Here is a 21,253-nt window from a genome sequence, read left to right on the forward strand (position 1 = left end):
ATATTTTCATTTTATCATCATCATCATCATTTATGTGTGTGGGCATCTTTTCTGTTTGTTCGTATATTTACTTAGTTTGTGCCTGGTGTGCCTAGGAAGGTCAGAAGAAGGCTTTAGATCCCTTGGAATTGAAGTTAGCAATGGTTGTGAGCCACCATGTGGGTGCTGGCAATTGAACCTGGGTCCTCTGGAAGAGTAGGAAGTGCTTTTAAGTGCTGAGCCATCTCTCCAGCTCATGCACATCCCATGCTTTCCACGCTATGGTTTTCTCATCCAAATCATCATGCACAAGGTAAAATATTCAGTTAGGACGCTTTGATATCTATCAAAAACAAACAAACAAACAAAAAACCCCAGGTCTGTGTACTTTTTACCTAGGACATGTTTCTTGCTGGGCATAAGGGCCCTTGCAGATTATAGATAGTGGTGAGATGGCCATTTTTAGTGTAAACACGGAATTCATCTGTGGTGACAATTTAAGTTGGGAAAGGAATCCATAGCAAAGCCTTATTTAGGGCAAAACAGAGATGATTAGGAAAAAAATGAAGCAACCCAGACATACAGAGGTCATTGCTATGAGTTTGTGATCTAGTTTAGCCCAGCAAATCCACTTTCTGCTTTGTTGGTGGAGAAAGGCTTAATGAAGAGTCCGGGAAATCTGTATTCTCATGAGAAGGAAGTGGAAAGGTAAAGGGGTTTGTACACCACGAGAGGAAAAAAAAATAAGCTGAAACACCTAACTGCGAGGTAAGCTTTGATGAACTACCAGATGACTTGGTAGAGGAGAACTTTCTATGGTTCCTGAGTAGAACGCATTCTCTGTGACCACAGAAACTTCCTAGCAAAGGCTCGACACTCAGCATCTTGATTACTTCATGTGGACACTGCCTTCATGAGTGGAGTTAGTGTCCTGATTAAATAGTCCCCTAGCTAGCTGCCTTGCCTATTTCCACCACGTAAGGGCACATGGAGATAGGTCAGGAAGACAGACCATTACCAGATCCTGACTCTGCCAGCACCCTCATCTTGTGCTTCTCAGCCTCTAGAACTGTGAGAAATAAATCTCTGCCATGTATCCACCCAGTTTTACGGTATTCTGTTATTGCGACCTAAACAGACCAAGACAACCTCTAACGCAATGCTGTCGAATAAGACATGGACATTATGGAAGTCCTGCCTTAATATCCAGCACATTGGAGACATGCCATCCTGCAGCATACACAGGTAGTCTTGGGGAGATCAATAACTTTCACTGCCTTAGGATTTTGGAGAGAGACAGAGGCTGAAGAGGAAGGGTGTTGGTTGTTAAGTTATTAGTTGGATAGGGAAGGAATTTTTCAGTGTGATCTCCCCCCTTGAGTAAAGTAAGCATCTTCAAACAAAACTACCTGCTGCGTGCACCATTCGAATGACCCTGCATACAGTGTCATCCTGACAAGGCAGGGAGGGTGGAACACGTCGTTTAGGTAGGAGTGGTGAGATTGGAAGTGAGGGAGGCTCCCCGTATGACATGAGTATGAGGGATGGAAAAGGAATTTGTTCACATTCTGCTGAAAATCTCCCATTGTTTCTTTCAAAATACCACAAATCTTTTCTAGCAGTTTCAGCTGGGGCTCAGAGTCAAGGCCAAAGTTCAAGTAACATCAGAGTTTATTTTTGAAATCAAGGTTTATTTCCTCATGGAATTCTTGAAGGGTTTGCCCTGTGTGTGTGTGTGTGTGTGTGTGTGTGTGTGTGTGTGTGTGTGTGGTGTGTGTGTGTGTGTGTGTGTGTGTGTGTGTGTGTGTGTATGAAGCATTGAGTCTGGGCTGAAAGGAATTTATTTTAGGACCTCGAGCCGTCTTTGGCGCTCACACCTATTGCCCTAGGAGGTGATTGATGGCCATGTAAGTTTCCAGGCCACCCCTGGAGGCCCAGCTTTGCGCCTGTGCTCTTCCAGATGCAAGAAGCCTCTGTTGCCTCCAGGATAAGAGCATGCTTTCCCTCCTCAGGCCTTGTAGCCTGGACTCCCTCAGAGCTTCCACTCTGGACTGTGGCACATCAGTTCACATGGACATCGGCTGTGCTCTTCACTGAATTATAGGCACTTTTGGTTGAAGAGCTGCCACCTCACTTTCTTTGAGCCACTAAACCAGATCTGAGGAGAAAGCATGCTTGTGTTAAACTGTAAAGCCAAGCATGAACATCAAGAAGACTAAATGATGCTTAGAAGAAGATCCATCTATTGTCTGCCAGTTTTTATTAATTTTTGGTTCAGACACTTAGAATCCAGAACGACAGATTGGTAGAATTCGGATTGACAGATTTGTATGACCTTCTGGCTACATACTTTTTTCATTCATAATGAAAGTATCTTTCCTGAAGTCGAAGCAAGGGCAGGTGAGTGGAATGCCCAGTCTTAAAACATAGATACAGCAGGCCTGGGGTGTAGCTCAGGAGTAGAGTGTCTGTTAGTAGGCTGGTTTGGCTACTGCTTCACAAACACATAAAACATCAAACAGAACATGTGAGCTAAAACAACTGACTCTGAAGGACTGTCAAGGAGAAACCCTGGCATCCCTCCTAAGCCACCAGGTCACTATTTGTGTGTCCTTTGGAAGCAGCAGCATGAAGGAAGGAAGCTTGCTTTCTTCTCCTTGTGAAATAGGTCGGGGGGTGAGGGGGCTGTGCTGGCAAACTGGCCCCAGAAGAAAAGGATGCTTTTTTTTTTTCCTTTTGCAGCTGTGAAAACTGTCAGCTTGAAGGAGAAAGGGCATATCTTATATGGGTTACTCATTCTTTTAAATTTATTTATTTAAATTAAAACGCTGGGTTTTTTGTAGCGAGCTGGGAAAACAGGATGGGCAATGGAAGGAAAGCTTTATGTCTCCAGCTCCCTCGTGTCTCTCTTTCTATCTGCTTTAGTCCAAGGCCATTGCCAATTCCACAGGTGGGCCCAATTTAGGCCTAGATTGTATCTCCTAGCAGGCTTATGGGAAAACCTGCTACAAGTTTTGGCCCCCTGGAGCTGGCAGTGGGTGGGATGAACACTTTGAGGTGTGGGAGGGCCTCCCTGTCCTCTGCCTTCACAACTTCCTTGCCTCTCGTGGCTCCTGCATGGGTTAGTGCCAAGGTTTATAGGCGAATCAGAGCAACTGTTTAATTCAGAGTGCTCCTTGGTAACTCAGCCCCGAGTATGTGAGTACAGGTGGTTGCAGCAGTCTTAGCCTCCACATTGATTCTAGATGAAATTCTTAAGTGCCTCCTTCCTGTCTCAGGCAATGCCAGAAACTGCAGTGACCCTCCATTGCCCCTTTGCCCAAGTTAAATTCTTTCTTAAGGCTTTTCCTATCTGGCTCTGCCTATAATCCAGCTTCATTTATTCATTCATTTAACAGACACTTCCTGAGTAACCTAACGTATGCTAGGCACTGGGCTTGGCATGGGCATACAGCAGCAAACAAGACAAATGTGGTTCCTGCCTTCAGGGAGCTATTGGAGGGAGGAAGATGATAGTATTACAAAGAAATACTATTGCTATTATCATAAACAAACAGAGATGATCATATTACCATCTGTACGCTGTGCCAGATGCTGTGCTAGAGGCTGATGGAGACCCTTTACCTTAGCTGCTTTTCTGGCTGGTGAGCTTGGATAGAGAGTGGTGCTTTTAGGAGCTCAGTTGTCCCTCCACAGAGCAGGGGGAACCCTGCTTCCCCAGAGGCTGTCTCGATTCAATTTCACTTGTGGAACTGGAGGTCTCTATCTTTTCTGTGGGAAAGAGACAGGCTAAGAAGGAAGGTGAATACTTAAGTCCTCTGACCTTCTCCCATCTGGAGCAGACCCACTCTAGTCCTGGGAAGGGAGGAGGGGCTCTGCTCTGAGGTGGCTCCATTGCAAGTCCTTGATGTTTCCTTGATGAAAGCCAGGACTCTCTCATTCAAGAGGCTGGAGTGAGTGAACTGACTAGGCTGGGGGGAAGGGCATGGGGCCAAAACTGAGCTTCTTCTTATGGAGCTCTGAACAACTCAGCTTCGGGAAGCAGAGTAGGGGGTGTGAGTGCGGGTGGCTCAGCCACCAGGCCCAGCCCAGGCCTGCTGCACTCAGGCTGCAAAGCTCTGCCCAGACAGTCTCCTTCAATCTGCTCCTACTTCATGTCTCCTTCTCTGGAGCAAAGATCAGTCGAAACAGCTCATAGGTCAGGGAAAAGTATCTCCGCTGAGTAAAGCCAAGTCCACTACTTCCTGCCAGTCACTCTCTTGGCTGAGGTTGGAGTTCATCAAGCAAGGAACTTTGGATTCTTATTCCACAATTGGACCTCACAGTTCAAAAGAGGGGCCACCTTTTGTCCGTTTGTTGATTCTTACTTTAATTAGAACTCAGTGTTTCTAGTAACTATGTTTTTATTTACTAAATAAGAAATGAGTATAGATGAAGGCAACCAGATTGCAGTACATTGCTTTTTTTAAATTTTCAATCGACAAATAATAATTACATATGTGTAGGGCACGGTATTATGTTTTGATATTTGCATTGAAGAATTAATAAATAAAGCCAATGAATATAGCCATCATGTCACATACTAATTTTGTGTAGCAAAACATTTAAAACCAGAGATTCTCTTTAAATTTACTTTATTATTTTAAGTGTATAAGCATTTGCCTGCATGTAGGTCTGGTGCCCTCAGAGCTGAGAAGAGGGTGTTGGATCCCCTGGAACTGGAGTTACCGAGAGCTGTGAGCTGCCAGGTGGGTGCTGGAAATTGAACCCAAGTCCTCTGGAAGAGCAGCCAGCGTTGCTGTTAATGATTGTACCATCTCTCCAGCCTGCATAGAGCTTTCTTGAACTGTCTAAGGAACAATTAACTTTTCTGAAGCAAAGAATGGAAACAGTCCACATTGTGTTAGTGTGGGCACAAGTGTTTTGTTTAAAAATATTTTGCTAATAGATTCTGTGGGCTTATACTCAACAGAGCATATGTAGGATGAAAAGGAGCACAGCCCAAATGAAAGCAGAGCAGTGGAGAAACCATTGAAAGTTCAGTGTGAGCAGCTTTGGGTGGAAATGTCCCAAGTGCATGCAGACATAGAATACACTAAAGGTACTCTACTTGTCTGAGCACATTTTACCTTCTACAGTTGAGAGAAATCGGGGCTGTCTGCACTGAAAGCACATCTCAGCTCCTGAAACCCCTCTTCTGGGATACTACAGGAGCTCATTGTGCCCCCCAAAGGAAACAGATCGGTGTTCCCTTTTGGCACAAAATGCAAACTGGATCCCTCAATCCCAACGAAATAAGTTACTCCACAAAATGGGTTTGTATTTATTCGCTCTTGCCTTTACAGTTCCACAGTGCTAGGGTCACTTCCCTCCTGGACAGTCAAATAAGATACTTGGTTCTCTCTCCTCTGATTCTAAGGTTCTGGCCGCTAGCTTGCTCAATGGAGACTGGTGCGTGGCAAGGAGTATATTTTAGAAGGAAAACTAGATGCATGAAGCCAGACTTCGTGTCTCTGCTGTGACTCGCTCGTATGTACGCCGGTGTGTCTGCATTGTTCAGTATTTACAAAGAAAGTTAAGTTTAAAAAACAAAGCAGAAAACAACCTTAACCCGGGTTAAGGTACTGGGCCTGAAGCTCCTCAGGAGGACCCGGGCACATTTTGCGCACCGACCATCACAAACACACATTCACACAGACTTCCCTCGGTTAACTCTCAGCTTCTTTCTACTCTTCTTTCCTTTTTTTTTTTTTTTCCTTTTCTTCTCTCCCGGATCAAGCGTTAATCTGCGAATTTTTGACCGCAAAAGAAAGAAAGAAAGAAAGAAAGAAAGAAAGAAAGAAAGAAGAAGAAGAAAGGGGATGGTGGGGGTGGGGTGAGGAGGAATCCCGAAGTAGCTGAGTGAGCTGAGCGAGGGAGGAGGAGAAAGCCAGGGAGGAGGAGCCCAGTGGAGCAGAGTCAGAGGGACTGGTGGCTCCTGCGAGTGTGCAGCCCGCGGGGAGCCGGCGCTGCAGGCTGTGAAGCCGCCTGCCCGCACAGCCGCCCGTGCCTCTCGCTCGCCCGCGCCCGCGTCCCGGGCCCTGCTCCACCAGGACCGCCGCTGCCTCTCAGGATTCCCGAGTGCCACAAGGCTAGCGGACCGGGTCGGTCCCCGCGCCCGCGCCCGGGATGCCGTTCTACCGGCGCACTGTGGTGCCCCAGCGTCTGTGCCCGCGCAACCCTCCGCAGCCGCTGGCTGAGCTCCGCGACGTGAGCCACCTGGCCGCGCTCAGTCTGCTCCGCCAGCTCGCAGACCTCTGCGGCCACTCGCTGGCTCTGCTGGAGGACCTCGAGGGGCACCTGCTGGCTCTGGGGCGCCGCACCGACAGCCTGTACCGGCGCACCGTCCGGCTCCGCCGCCGCCTTCCCTGTCGCCTGCTTGGCCCGGAGGATGATGAAGAATTGCTAGGTAAAAGGCGCGAGGCGCCCGCGACCCTCTCCCACCCGCCTCTGGGGATGTCCCGCTGGGTCTGCCCGTGGCCGCCCCTCAAAGATCGAGGGACACGGCCTCCAGGACGCCCTCCCGCCGTCCGATCCTTCCGGGATCCGCTCGCCCGGTCCCGAGTGGCCCTCTGCTTAGGTCTGGGGGCTGCCGCCACCTCTGGAGTGCTTGGTGGAGAGGGAGGGGATCCGTAGGGTCCTGGGCGGCGCAGACCAAAGAGTCCCGGTGGCTCCGGGAACCGAATGGCCGTGCCTGCGTCTCTCCTGATGGGCCACTTTGGAAATCGCGCCCGAGCTGCCCGCCTGCCTCCCGGGCGGCGGGGGCCGCTGCAGCCAGACCCGTGGGACCTCGTGCCGGACTGCGAACGGGCTTCCCGCGCCCAGCCGTCTCCGAGCTCCCTTCCCGCTCGCTTCTCCCCGCACACTCCGCGTTGCCTCGCTGGGAGTGGCCGGCAGGGGGAGGGGAGACTGCCCAGGGCTTAGCGGATTCCATACCCCAAACCCCCGCCCCAGCCGCTAAGGTCCGGCTGCCCAGATTTGCGGGAGAGAACCATTTAAAGAGACTGTCATCGGTTTTCTTAAAAATGTGCTCGCCAGCCATGCCCGAGAAACGCCAGGTCCCGGGAGTTTCCTTACTGAACACTAGGAACCTGTGAGACTGGAGGCGGGCGGGAGCTCAGGCTCTTTACTACTTTGGATCTCAACACTTTGGATAGGGAGGACCTCTTCTGCAAAAAACGCAGCGTTCCCTTAGAATGTGGGACTTCTCTTAAACGGGGTCGGGGCTGAGTATGTTTAAAAATGCTGAGAGTAGAGGAGGAATGGCAGGTAACAGGGCCAATTGCCACCTAGGGAAGGCTAGGAAGGGGTGTCGGGGGAGCAGTGTGCCAGAAAGTTTCAGAAGGAGGTGGAAGATGGCTACTTGCTGACTTTTGAGGGAGGCCTTGGGAGAGAATTGTCTGGGTCAGCCTTTCTTCCTTGCAGACTCCACCCCTAACAAAATGACAGGAGTCAGAGGTTCTGGCGCCCCTCTTCCTTCATAAAGGTCTCTGTCCTTTGAGGTAGATGGCAGAGGTCACTGCTAGAGAAAAATAAACTGAATCCTTTGAGCAAAGGAAGGTGGAAGACACAGATGACTGCCAGATGGAATGTGGCCACGGGACCAGAAGCCTCTGGGAGGTAGGGGACCAGGCAAGCCAAGGCCCAGGGTCTGGCTCCTTCTCAGTTAACAAAGAGGGTAAGAAGGTCATTGTTTTTCTTTCCCTGGGGTCCCACTGATTAACAGGATTAGTCTAGGAGAAACTTGATAAGACTTGGAGAATACTTTTCCAAATCTCTGTACAGCCTGCGGTGTACAGCCTGCGGTGTACAGCCTGCTGAGAGCCACCTACTGAGTTCAGCAGGGTAAGTTGAGGACTAGGAGGAAGCTCTGCTTTTCCAAAGTATAGCTTTCTGTTTGCTGAGTCAGACAGCCCTTCCCATGGGCTGGGGTGTTGGGATAGCTTCACTAAGTCACTTGGGGGCCTAACCCTTTCTAGTGATCTATTGGGTTAGAAAGAGATAGTTTTATGCTGCAGGTATATTGTTAAAGGGGGGAAATGACACTTAAGATAAGTGTCATTGAGTTAGCCTCTTGGAAGCTTGCAAGAGCTGAGAATGGGTCTATCTCTTTTCTTTAGTGTGGTCACTTACCTTTGAGAACATTCATGTTGCTTGGCCCTAATGCATTCCAAGAACTACTGCACACACCAAACCTTCTGTGAGTCTCTAAGAAGAGCTGCTTTTCTAGTTTGCTGCCCTAGCCTCTTATTGAGATTCCCAGTGTGCACTTTTCAGTCGCTGGGATGAGGCACAAGTGCCAAGTGCAAAGAGAGGTGGGGAGCATAATCAGAGAGAGTACCATCTGGCACCCCCTTGTTGCTGAGGCATAAGCTTCAACGAGGTGTCCAGCAGGCTGGATATTACATTCTGATCATAAACAAACAAGCAGACATTGTGAGGTCTAGTCCTCTTTGTTTATTCTTTCTCGTACCCTTTCCTCCCTGCATCCTCACACCTTTACTGACCGTCATGCTGAGGGTCAGCTCTTCCCGTTAACAGTTTACCCTGTAGACTGCCTATCTAGCAGGACTTACCTTCATATTCTTCCTCTAGCTGTTTCTTCCAATCCTAGTGGGAAAGAAATCTGGGAAGGAGGGAGGTTTGGAACCATGGCCAGAGTGAATGACAGCTGACAGACCAGCAGCTTGTTGGCCTCCCTGCTGGGACAACTTGGCTGCCACTAAAGGACTGAATAGTGACAAGTCACACTGACCCACAGCATGCAGGCTGGGCTGGGGCTCTGGGAAGCAGCAGGGGAGGACAGGACAGGAGGGAAGTTAGAAGAGGAGAAAGTGGATGCGAAAGGATCACCCGCTTCTTTACACTGTCTCAGGTCAAGCTCCCACCATCTTCAAGGTTACAGGGGTGGGACTGGACTAGCTTGGTTGCCTGGCAACACTCCCCCCAAAGGCTGCTCTTTGGTAACTTGAGCCCCTTTGAGACTGCCCTAGAAACTCTTGTAACTGGCATGGGGCAGGGGAAGAGGGCCCACTCAGCTCTGAACCAGGTCTCTTGTCTATGAATCTATGGCAGTTGCCATACCAAGGCATGACCTTGCTTCTAAATAGTCCCACTTTCCCCTCCCCACATATGGCTTTGGATGTGACCCATTTTGTTGCATCCTGTGGCCTTTACTCTGTGATCTTCTCAAACTTGTTATGGTCAAAGCCAGTGGGAAATAGCTCCATGTCTGCTGCCATGTGCTGAGTCAATCCAAGCAATCCTATTCCTCCCTCAGAGATCTATTTAATGTTTGTAGATGCTTACATGATGATTACAAAAGCAATCAGGGCATCAGCCTAGGGGTATAATATCTCCTTTAAGATCTAGGTAGTAAAACACTATATAGCTCTAGGTATGTTTAGTTTAGTTTATTACATTTTATTTATTGTGAGTGCACATATCACAGAGAGAGAGAGAGAGAAAAAGAAGAAGGAGGAGGAGGAGGAGGAGGAGGAGGAGGAGGAGGAGGAGGAGAAGAAGAAGAAGAAGAAGAAGAAGAGAAGAAGAAGAAGAAGAAGAAGAAGAAGAAGAAGAAGAAGAAGAAGAAGAAGAAGAAGAAGCCGCCACAGTGCACATGTGGAGGTCATTGACAACTTGTGGTATTTGGTTCTCTCCTCCTACCACATGAGACCTGGCAATGGAACTACAGTTATCAGGTTCAGTGGCAAGTGCCTTTACCTTCAGAGGCATCTCCATAGCCCCTCTAGTTATGTTTCATAATACTGGAGAGCTATTGTTTCTCACTAGCCCATGTATTTTCTTTGAGAAATATGCTCTATTGAATTTTTGCAATTATTTTGGCTTGACTGCAGTCAGTGAGATCCACAGCAGAACCCCCCTCTTTGTTAAATACCTCTGCCTCTCAATATTCCAACATTGTGGCAACCCTGGCTGCAAACCGTAAAGGACAGCTGGCTTATTTTGCTTGCAATTATAGTCTGGAGCATGTTATAACTCTGCGTCGGGTGAAAAAACAGGAAGATTGCACCTCTTGACTACACAAGTTTGCTATGAGATGAGATGTTACACTGTTCTTGCTTAGAAGACTGGGACATGGTCTCTGGAGTCAGATGGAGCTTAGGGGATCTTGGGAGACTTGAGACACACTTTTCCAGGACTGATTTTGTCTTTGTCTTGCTTGTCATCCACAGAAGTTCTTGGGACAGTGGGTTGACAGAAGGGGTTCGGGGGTGGGAAACAAACCTACTTTCTTTAATTTTTTTCCTCCCCTTCCCATTTTCTCTTTAAATACCATGAAAATCTTGGTCTGCTTCATGGTATTTTCATTTGTTGAAAACATCTTCTCTGGAAATTTGAACACCAAAATGTCCACTAGAATTTCCTCTCCTTTAGAAACAAGAAATGTAATCTTCTCCATTTTAGACACGCGGACAGCTAAAGTGACAGGAGCGTCAGGATGTGAGGCCAGGAGAATACCAGAAGACTTGAGCTATGGCTTCTGGGCTCACATTTGACTCAGATGAAGGTGATCAGGTTTCAGGAGAAGAGTGGCGCCTTGCTGGCATCTGTCCCTGTCTGTACCTCTCTGCCTTCGGAAGAGTCTGTTCCCACTATATGAACTAAAAACTCAGTCATTAAACTATTGTGAGCATCATAGCGCTTGACAGCTAAGTTTCACTCAGGAAGAGGGAAAGGACCTGTCCAAAGTCACCCAGACAAATCAAGCTTCTTAGTAGCATGGGCCTCAGATTAGACCAGTCATTGGTTGGCCTCCCCCACAAGTTCTGTGCCACCATTGCCCCAGCACATCTTGCAGGCAGGACAGATTGTAGTTTGAAGGTTGAGTACTAAGAGGATTTTAGTGCCTCCACATATGTGAAAAGGGTAGAACCTTCAAATAAAGCATTAGTCTTTTGAAATGACTCAATGATCAATGTTTAAATTAAAATAGTTTCTTACTAGATTAATTTTCTCCCTCTCCTCTCTCTTTTGTATTCCTGTTGTTTGTGATCTACAAATGTATTCATTCTGCCAGTGTGGCAATGTGGCAGTGGTCAAGTCACAGAAAAAGTCAGTGACAAAAGTTCTTGATTCAGAAGGGGCTTCTGACATTCTAAACCAGTGTTCTGACCTCTGCCATGACATTGTGTTCCAAGTCAGTTCATTGAGAAGCCCTGCTCTGGCATTTTCTTTAGCTGGAATTTGTCCAGGGTAAGGAATGATTCCCGATCCCATTTACTCCCCGAGGGATGCTTTAAAGAACAGCCCCCAACCCATGGTTGTAGGGCAAGCTGGAGCTGGAGAGGAAGGATGCCTAACCCTGCATGGCACAGAGAGCAGGTGGGAGGCAATGAACGCCCCTGTTAAACCTTTCCGTTTGGAGTGAAGTTTGCTCTGGAGCAATGCTCCTCAGATGGGAAATGGTAGTTAGCCTCGGACACACTGGATTCTGAAGCTCACCTTTCTACCAGGGCTTTTTTGTTTGTTTTGTCTTGCTTCCTGGTCCTTCTGTTGTCTTTATTCTGGCTAACCACCTTTGGAGATTGCAGTTCTGTCACGAGTATGAGGCTACATCTTGGCTATTTTCTGTTGCTGCAGTAGAGAGTTTAGTTGGCACTTCAAAAAGCATGTTTATTAAAAACTAAGGGGAAAAAGAAAGTCAAATGATTGCCAGAAATGCATTTAGCATACGTGTTTCCAGGGATGGATTGCTTATCCTGCTGTGTGTAAGTAGCTTAACAGGCTTACTGCCTTTGCTCTTCTGTACTCTTTCAGAGGCCAAAATTCACTTTTTCTTTAAACTTTGCAGCTTTGAAGAGTAGGCAGAAGTTTGTTTTGGTTCTTACTGTTGTGCTGGATTCTAGAAACTGACAGGCAAGTAGACTGGGTCTCTCCCTTCAGAGTGCTCCTAGTCTGCAGGGCTGGGGGCCATCTCTGTTCCACACTGTGTCAGCATGGAACCGGGAGTGGAAGAGAGCAAAACAAAACAAAACAAAACACAAAACAAAACAAAGCCAAAAAACCCAAAACAAAAAACCAAACCACCCCCCCAAAAAAAACCCTGATAAAACAACCCCTCCAAAAACAAAACAAAACATAACAAAACCAGTCTTCTGAAAGCTGAAGAAAGCTAACAAACAGAATCAAGATCCCACCTCACACCCCAGCTTCAACTCAGTCTGGTTTGGGGCTCAAAAATGGAGTTAGGGCTTCCAGAGTCCTCCATGGTAACAATTAAACCCTAACACAATAGAATGCTATCAACAATTACATTTTATGTTCAAACATAAGAATAGTTGGCTATTCAGCACATAGGCAATGCTTAGTGGGTCTGGAGTCATCACAAACCTTCTGTGGTAGCATAGCCTTCTAGATATGTTCTGCTCCTTCTGCTCCTAGTTGGGAATGACAAATTTTATGTTCTTGGTTTAAACAAGAAATAAGCTCTTTGCATAAGTTCATTAAGGCAAATTTATTTTATTTTTATTTATTTTAATTTTTATTTGTGTTTCTCTCTCTCTCTCTCTCTCTCTCTCTCTCTCTCTCTCTCTCTCTCTCTCTGTGTGTGTGTGTGTGTGTGTGTGTGTGTGATTATGTGCAGGTACACATGTACAAAGGCCAGAGATCAGCCTTGAGTGTTGTTCTCTTTTTATCCTCTCACTTGTTTTTGTTTGTTTTGTTTTAAAATAATTTAGTTTTATAATTACATAATTTTCCCCTTCCCTTTCCTCCTTCTAAACCCTCCCATTTAACCCCTCCTTGCTCTTTCAAATTTAAGGTCTCTTTTTTCATTAGTTGTTGTTACATGCATACACACACACACACACACACACACACACACACACACACACTCCTAAATATAACCTGCTCAGTCTATATAATGTTACTTGTATATACGCTTTCAGGGCTGACCACTTAGTATTGCATAACCAGTTGGTGTGCTCTTCCCTGGGAAGACTATTTCTCCCACTCTCAGCATCCCTTAGTTTCCTATAGTTTTGTTTGTTTTGTCTCGGGTTGGGGCCTCCTGAGCTTTCCCCCTTTCATGTTAGCACGTTTATCAGTCTCATCCTTGTTCAGCCTCATGCTTAGACAGTCATTTTGGTGAGACTTTAGGATGTTTTGTTTAGGTTTTGAGACAGGGTCTCTCATTGGCCTGGTATTACCTTCTGAACTATCATCTCCCCAGTTTACTTTTAATTAACCCATTAATTAACTTGGTGAAGTTGGGGATTGAACCCGTGGCTTCATGAGTGATAGGCAAATGGTCTATCACTAAGTTATATTCCTGGTCCTTAGGTTTTATTTTCTTTATTATTGTGTTTGTGTGTATGATGTTTATGTGGAGGTCAGAGGACACCTTTTGGGAGGTAGTATTCTCTTTCCACCATGTAGGTTTTGGGGTTTAAACTCAAATTATCAGGTTTGTATGGCAAATGCCTTTACCCACTGAGACATCTTGCTGGCCTTATTATATAAAAAATATTAGATAAGAGTGTGATAATTCAGTTCATGTGTACAATATGTAATGATAAAAATTAAGGTAGGTAACATTTCCATCTCTTTACCCATTTAAAATATTTATTAGTACATAGTAATTGTACATATTTATATACGATGATGTGATAGTCTAATACATATATTTAGCATGTACTGATCAAATCAAGGTTTTTGTTTCTGTCTCTTTATCCTTAGTCTGTGTTTGGAGACTTCAAGAGCCTCTCTCCTGGATATTAAAAAAAAATACATATAAAGGGTTCTTGTGAACTGTAGTGCCCCCTCTGTGCTGAAGAACATTAGAACTTAATCCTTATAATTGCCTGCATTTTGGTGTATATTGCCCAGTTTCCCTGTAAAACTCCTCCCCCATCATTTCCACCCCCTGGTAATCACTGCTTTACATTTAGCACTTTAAAAAAAAAAACCTTGTATGTATGAGTGAGAGCACGCATTGTCTTTCTGTGCTTGGCTTATTTCACTCAAGATAATGCTCTCTGATTCCATGTTTACTGCAAATGACAGTGCACGGAGGATGGCAGCATCCTAATGGACAAGGCTACTTTGATAATGCCACAGTTGGGTGTGACAAGTGTGTATTGGTATAAATAGCTTACAGGAAAGCTTGTGTGTGATGGGTGTTGGGGCTGGGCATGCAGGAGACAACTGGATACCAAGCCCTTTAACATGGAAAGTTTGTGCACTCAAACAGCTCTCCATCCTTTCTTCCCACCCTTCCGACAGCTCCCTTCTCTGGAAATTATAAGCGCCTCAATATAGTGTAAGACCTTTGAGGGTACGGATACTTGTGCGTTCACTGCTGTTTCTCCAGCTCCTAAGTCAGGATTTGGCACCTAGGGTACTGTAGCTGATGAGATGAATTCCTTCCTTCCTCTTTTCTAGCCTTGGCCCATCCTGTGATAGTTTCTGGTAGGTGGAGATGAAGTAGAATGCAGGTCCCCAGCCCATTGGGAGGAATGATTCTACTGCTGTGTAGATGACCGAAGGATCCAGGGAAGGTGAAAGAGACACAGCAGACTCAGTGCAGAGATGTGTCCAGGAGGATGTGATGTCTATGTCTGAAAGACAGTGTGCATTATTGTGACAGGGGAAGAGGACAATGTGGACTTCTAGTTCAGGAGGTTATCTAAGCTAGTATAGGGATGTAAGAGGGAGCTGATGTGGGGAGAGGATTAGCTGGAGAGATTCAGGAGAGAACACAAGGCCCCATCACAGCAGCAGAGGTGGGGTGAGGGAACTCCTTACATCCTGTTTGTTGGTCAGGGAGTTAGAGAGTGTTAGGACGGTAAAACAAAAAGGTATGGTTAAATTGAAGCTGTACTTTTGAGGCAGATAGGGCTGAGGTTACCTGGCAGAGCCACAGTATCTCCCTCCCTATACCCACCCCCAGCCCCCAAAGTCTCTAGCAGGAGGGACCTTAAGAAAAAGAAAGAAAAAAAGTCTACCTGCTTATGTGTCTCTGGCCCTTGAGACCGAAATCTATTATTCATGCCAGTTTTGCTGTGAGTTGGGGCGTTTGACTGCATCTTGCGTTACTTTTTTTTCCCTAAAGAACACAGATTCTTTGGCGTGATCAGCATGTTCTCTATGGGAAAACAAGAAAAATAGTTTTCTTCCCTTTTTATTTTGTGGTGCTGGGAATTGAACTTATATAGGGCCTACCTCATGCTAGACAGGCACTCCACACTACATCCTAGTCTAAACAAAAGCATCTCTCCCTTTGGAAAACAGATTCAAAGGAAGGATAGGTTTTTAAGATCCATTCCTTTTTTTTTCTCTTCCTTTGAGCAGATTCATTTGCTGCCGAGAGCCGTGTAATTATCCTCCTGACAATTTAGTCTGGTTCCTCAGTATAAGCAAAGTACCAAACAAATTATTCCCCCCAACTGGGAGGCTGTGAGGTGACTGAGGCCTCCTAATGTTACTATACTCAGAGGCTCCCTTCCCTTGCAGGAGGTAGCACTGCAGAGCTGCTAGCCAGATAGCTCTTGTTATTTATGATGTGCCTCATTTTGCCCAGCAATTCCATGTCAGGATCTTATGCTAAAGAAAAATCAGATATTGCACCAGGAGACTTGGAAGGATCTTAGCTATGTAGTTTGTTGTTTGTGTTAACCCAAGAAATGAAACGTTGACTAACAGTAGAGTGCTTATGTAACTTTTGCTAGGTCTATGAGAGAAGTGATAAAATAGTATACAGCTATGAAGAACCATGCTGCGAACTAATATGTCTTAGTTGACTGATGTTCTGAGCCACAGGTCTTTATGTGTAAAATGGGGTTAATACTACCTATTTCAGGGGGTTATTTCCAGGGTCTAATAATGTGTATAAAGTGCTTGGTGCACAGCCCACAATCACACATACCATCACCAGATACTACCCAGAAAGGTACAATTTTTTTGAAGTTGTTATTTATTTATTTGGTTTTGATCTAGGATCTCACAACGTTGCTTAGGCTGGCATGAAACTTTCTGTCCTCGGGCCTCTGCCACATGAGCGCTGGAATTACACCCATTTGCCACCATGTCTGGCTGCTTTGAAGGTTTTTGAAACCCCTAGATGGAGATCCTGTCAAGTCTGTTATAAGAAAAACGTTTCCTAGACAGCTCCAAATTACAGCCATTCTTCTATAGAACTTGTGGAGAAGTCTCATGTATGCACAGAGGAGCGCATCTCACTTCTGGGGCTGTCAGCTCATCTCTCCCGGCCCTGGGATTTTGCTTCCCTTTCAGTCCTTCCTTCATTCTCCCCCACTGAATTTGTTCAACACCTCACTGCCAATCAAGGGTAGGGGGCATCCTTTGTAATTGAAGCAGGCTGTCTATTGAGAATGCTGGCAGCCTTGGGATAGTCATTGGTATAGATTGATGCCTGCTGACCTCAGACCCAGCTGGCTAGGACCCTGGAGGGGCATTAACAAAGCAGCAGAGTGTAGATTCTGATCCACCAGTCTAGTAGCTGCCTTTGCGAGTGTCTTGTTAGCTCTGTTCTAGTCTCCTGGTATGGGGAGGGGCATGTGTCCTGGTTTTGCTCACTAGTTTTGCAGAATCAACTTGGCTAAGGGTGAAGAAGTTTTTTCCTCCTAAAACATACTGAGCAGTTTGCCTGAAGGTTCAACAGGTCTATCTTTCACCAGTGCTTATACGGAGTAACTCCCAATCTCACAGCCAAGCAGCCTTGAGTTCACAGGAACTCCTTGAACATTTGGGCATTGTCTACAAGATGCCCAAACCACTAGGCAATTCTGTCATCTCCTTGGACGTGCCCCACTTATAACCAGAAGTTCTAGGGAACGGTGTTCAGGAACCAGTATGTTTTAAAAGTTTCCAAATGGTTATACCATACAGCTGGGGATGAAGACTTGCATTATAGATGGCTAAGATAGATGTCACCAGGACAGAGTTTGACCACACAATCTTCCTCGTCTTTCTGCTCCTTTTCCTTCTCTTTCTTTGCTCTGCTAGGGGATATTTTGTGCATGGTTAATGCTGCCAGTGAGCTACATCCCCAGTGCTTCACTATAGTGTTTTATATATTATATTTGTGGATAGATAATAAGCATGAAGTATAATGTAAACTGAGGTTAAGACAGGGGGCAAAATGGTCACACGTATGAATCAATCACAAACAGCCATGCCTCCAAAGTTGAGTAATATACTTTTTAATTTTATAAGTGAAGGAAGATAATTAGAAAAAATTACTTCATCAGTAAAAAGAGTATATGCTATAGCAAAGGAAAAGAGCTTTCATCTCATGTTGCTTTGCTCATGTTATCAAATCCTTGAACATTTTAAATGAAGACAACGTTTTTCTTTATGTTATAGCTACATAGCATCACATTTTATGACACTGGGCTGGGTCTCTACCTTCAATCAACTTTTCAACAAAATAGAAAAGATTTTTGTTTGCATACTTTTTTGGGAATCCAGGCAAAAGGAAAGACATTTTCACTTTATAGTTTCATGCTTCAAATTAGGCCAGGCCTGAAAGTACAAACTGAAGTGAAATGGTTGCTTCTGCATGGAAACAGGCAGTTGACTCCATGCTCTCCTCATTTGGTAGTCCAGACCATGCATATAGGTTATTGTATCATATGGCATAATAGAACAACTGAATAAACATGTTCAGTATTTTCAAACCATATTTACTTGAACAGTTTCGATTTATCTTTTTCATGTTTTATTTTGTTTGGTTGGGGGTGTTGTTGTTGTTTTTGAGACAGGGTCTCCTGTAGCCCAGGCTTAACTTGAACTTAATATATATATATATATATATATATATATATGGATGACCTTGAACTCCTGATCTTCCTACCTTCACCTGCTGGGATTACAGACATGCATCACCAAGCCCTGCTCAAAAGATGCAATTTAGAAGACAGAATAGCTGTCCTTTCTTCATGATACCTACAGAAATACTTTTAGAATGTGGATCCTGGCCAACAGCCACCCAGAGAAAGAAGGAAGCCTGGTCCAACAGCATCTTCGATGTTAGTGGCTGTATTTGGGCTTCCTATTTGGAACCTCCTCTGTAGCTATTTTGGGGTCCCAAGACTTATTTGATTCTGTCAACAGTCACTGGGAAAATACTGGCACAGAGGGTATAAGGGGGAGGGGGACACTTTGAGCATGCTCATCTCAGCTGTGATCAGAGAAGAGGTGCTATAAAGGGAACCCCCACAATCTCTCTCTCAAGCAGCCCTGAACCCTGGGGATGAAGACAAGGCAGAAAGAAGGATTCCAAAAGTATTCACCAGGAGGAAATGGTGGCTGTTTAGAGAGACTGAGGCCCAGACTCACAGATAAAATAAGCGTCTTGCGCTGTACACACATCCCAAAGCACTTCGTGATACTCTAGTTCTATGTATAATTTCTGTGCTTTCATCAGTTAAGATTTTCAATTTTCACCAGCAAAAGCACACACTTTAAGTTTAAAAAAGAGGAAGGAATCTATTTATGAAGGTTGAGAAGTAGGTTTTAAGGCACTGTTCCGCTCAAAGTGCGACAGGAAAGGTCCCTTCCTGTGATGTGGGAACAGTGCAGCTCAGTGAGCAGAACTGGGAACTAATTTTGTGAGGATTTGGGGGTAGTGAAATCTTTCCGTGTTCCAGATTCTGGGCCAGATTACCTCTTTGAATAACAGGTTACATAAATTTACTCCCCGTTGTGAAAATGCCCAGTGAAATCTTTTCCTTATAACTCCAAGTTAATGAAAACAGTAGAATTAGGGAATTAGGGAACGAGTGTCAATCGTGTGCAGAGAGCTTTTGTATTTTGTGCCCAGGGCTTCCTCACTACCTGAGGCATGTGAAGAGTGAGGGAGGAGGAAAGGAGTCCAGGTGGTGAATCTCTTTGTCGTAGGGAACATTTATGGAATTCCAGGTGCCAATAGGGGCTGCTAGCATATGTGGCAGATAGGTGTCCCCTGTGGGTAGAGGGGTGGCAAAAACAGTGCCTCTTCTAGGTGGGCAAGTTAGGGAGACATTCCTTTAGAGATAACTATTAAACGATGGATCAGCATCTTGGCGGACCCAAGCTTAAAAGCTGTCTTCTCCATTACAACTAAAGAAAAGTACCCTTCTTCCATGGGCAGTCAGACAGACAGGACAACCAACTTCACTGAACTGTGGCCACAATTTGAAACTCCTTTTCAGGAGCCCCCTCCCTATAGAACAACACTGCCAGGTTCTCTGAAGCACCAGGGACAGAGATTGGTCAGATAGACCCCGTTTGAGGAATTTCCAAGCTTGCCCCTCCAACTCCTATCTTATTGAACTAGCCTGATCTTCTGCCAGTTCTCCTGCTGCCCATCCTTCCAGGCACAGTCATTTGGTGGTAGTAGACTGGCTATCCCTCAGATGCCCAGGTGCCAGCTACAGTTTGAGGGAGGCATCAGCCATTCCTCTGTCTGTGGCTCTACTCTAGAATGAACAACCAGGGCTACTTGTTAACTGTGACTAAAACACTGCTTTGAGATCCTGGATGGGAAAATGCCACTATCATTTCTTCCTTCACAATGGTTTAAAAACTTGACTGTGTTCTCTTGAAATGAGCTTCAAAGTGGGAGTTTAGAGTCTCGTGTGGTGGTGACTTACCATGCAATCTTAGCACTTGGGAAGGCTGAAGCAAGAGGATCAAGAGTTCCAGACCAGGCCTGGACTCTATAACAAGACACTGTCTTTAAAATGGCTGAGTTTGGGCATAGCTGAGATATTTTCCCTTTTCATGTTCTTGTCCCTTAATAAAAGAAAGCAGTTTATCTCTAATCTGGTGATTTAGAGTTGGCTCCAAAAACTAATTCCTACCCCGATCGTCACACTAAGCCTGTGCTGGCCTCTGTGCCAGATATTGCTGATACGTAATTCTTAAGAGTTGCCTTTAACTCTGGAGTCTTAACTCTCAGGGAGATAGTGCAGAAAGCAGTGTTACTGCAGACACCCAAGTCCTGCTTGGAAAGCACTGGGCACAGGGGCAGGGAAAGCTTCCATAGCTCTTTCCTCTTGTTCTCCAGAACATTTATTCATCCTTCCAGACCCACACTCAGCTCCTGCCAGTTCTTTCCAGCCTTCTGACTCCCTCTGCTGTGCCCCGACTCCAGTTTGCAGCCACACTTCCTCCAGTGGGGGATGCTAGTCCATGCAGAGGCTGCCAATATGTACTGACCTTTCTCGAACCCCACTTTTATTTCCTTCCCTTTACTACCTCTTGAATGCAATGTAACCCTCAGTCATAGGAACTTGGAAGAACACTCTGGTAACTCCTTTCTTCAGATGAGCCAGGAGCTGGAAGTTAGAGCAGTCTCTCCCTGGTGGAGGTAAATCTTGTCTTGATGGTGGTAGGGACTTGGACATAGCATGCAGCTGCTGGAGCCCTTCAGATCCTGAGGGCTTGGGACGAATTCCAAGTGTCTCCCTGAGCCAGACTTCAGTCAAGTGGTTGTGGGTAGTGAGCCACAGACCTTTTGGGGAGGAAGAAGCCCCGTTGTGATGGTTGTGAAGTCGCATGCCTTTGCTTATTTGGCCTCTGATAGGAGCAGAGTCCTGGTATCAGCTCACAGGAGTAACTTTTAGTTCCGAGCCTCTATTTTTCTTGTCAGGAAGAGCAGAAATACTCCTCTATGGAAAAAAAAAAACCTTTGGAAACAAAACCTCATGCCTACAATGTTACATATTATCCTTGAGGAAAAGGACAGTGGCTGACTCATCCATCTGTCTTCAACATCTAGTTGGAAAGTAGGGATGATGCAAGTGTTTGTTGAATGACTAATGGCTGCTTAGGAGATGGGTTTTTAATTTTTATTTTTTATTTATTAACTTTGGCTTACTACCTAATAAATCCTCTGTATCAATGAATACTTTCTCTTAGACAAAGTATTAGTTACTTTTTAATTGCTGTGATAAAACACCATGACCAAGGCAACTTATAAAGGGGAGGGTTTATGTGGGCTTACAGTTCTAGAGGTATTGGAATCCATTGGCACCATAGTGGGGAATATGGCAGCAGGCAGGCGTGACATTAGAGCCACAGCTCATGTCCCGATCCTCAGACAGGAAGCATGGAACACACTAAGAGTGCCACAAGTCTTTCCCTTTTTCCATTTGTTATTAGCTTATTTTTCACACAATATATTTTGACCATGTTTCCCCCTCCCCCGACTCCTCCCAGCTCCCCTTACCTACCCAACTTCATGTTCCTTGTCTCTCTCAAAAAC

The 21,253-nt window shown here is 45.5% G+C and overlaps 1 protein-coding gene across 4 annotated transcripts in view; it reads left to right on the top strand.

The window, feature by feature from the left end:
• Positions 1-5,840: 5,840 nt before the first annotated feature.
• Nhsl2 (NHS-like 2) overlaps positions 5,841-21,253 on the top strand; it is a 242,795-nt gene continuing 227,382 nt past the window's right edge. For 3 of the 4 annotated variants that reach the window (XM_011247501.3, XM_011247502.3, XM_011247499.2), the window contains exon 1: positions 5,841-6,427. In XM_011247501.3, coding sequence (XP_011245803.1) covers positions 6,148-6,427 — 280 coding nt within the window. In that variant the 5' untranslated portion in view covers positions 5,841-6,147. The remainder of the gene's footprint in view (positions 6,428-21,253) is intronic. The other variant, NM_001163610.1, reaches the window with a different exon arrangement.

Source organism: Mus musculus, chromosome X (assembly GCF_000001635.26).
Source record: "Mus musculus strain C57BL/6J chromosome X, GRCm38.p6 C57BL/6J".
Lineage (NCBI taxonomy): Eukaryota > Metazoa > Chordata > Mammalia > Rodentia > Muridae > Mus > Mus musculus.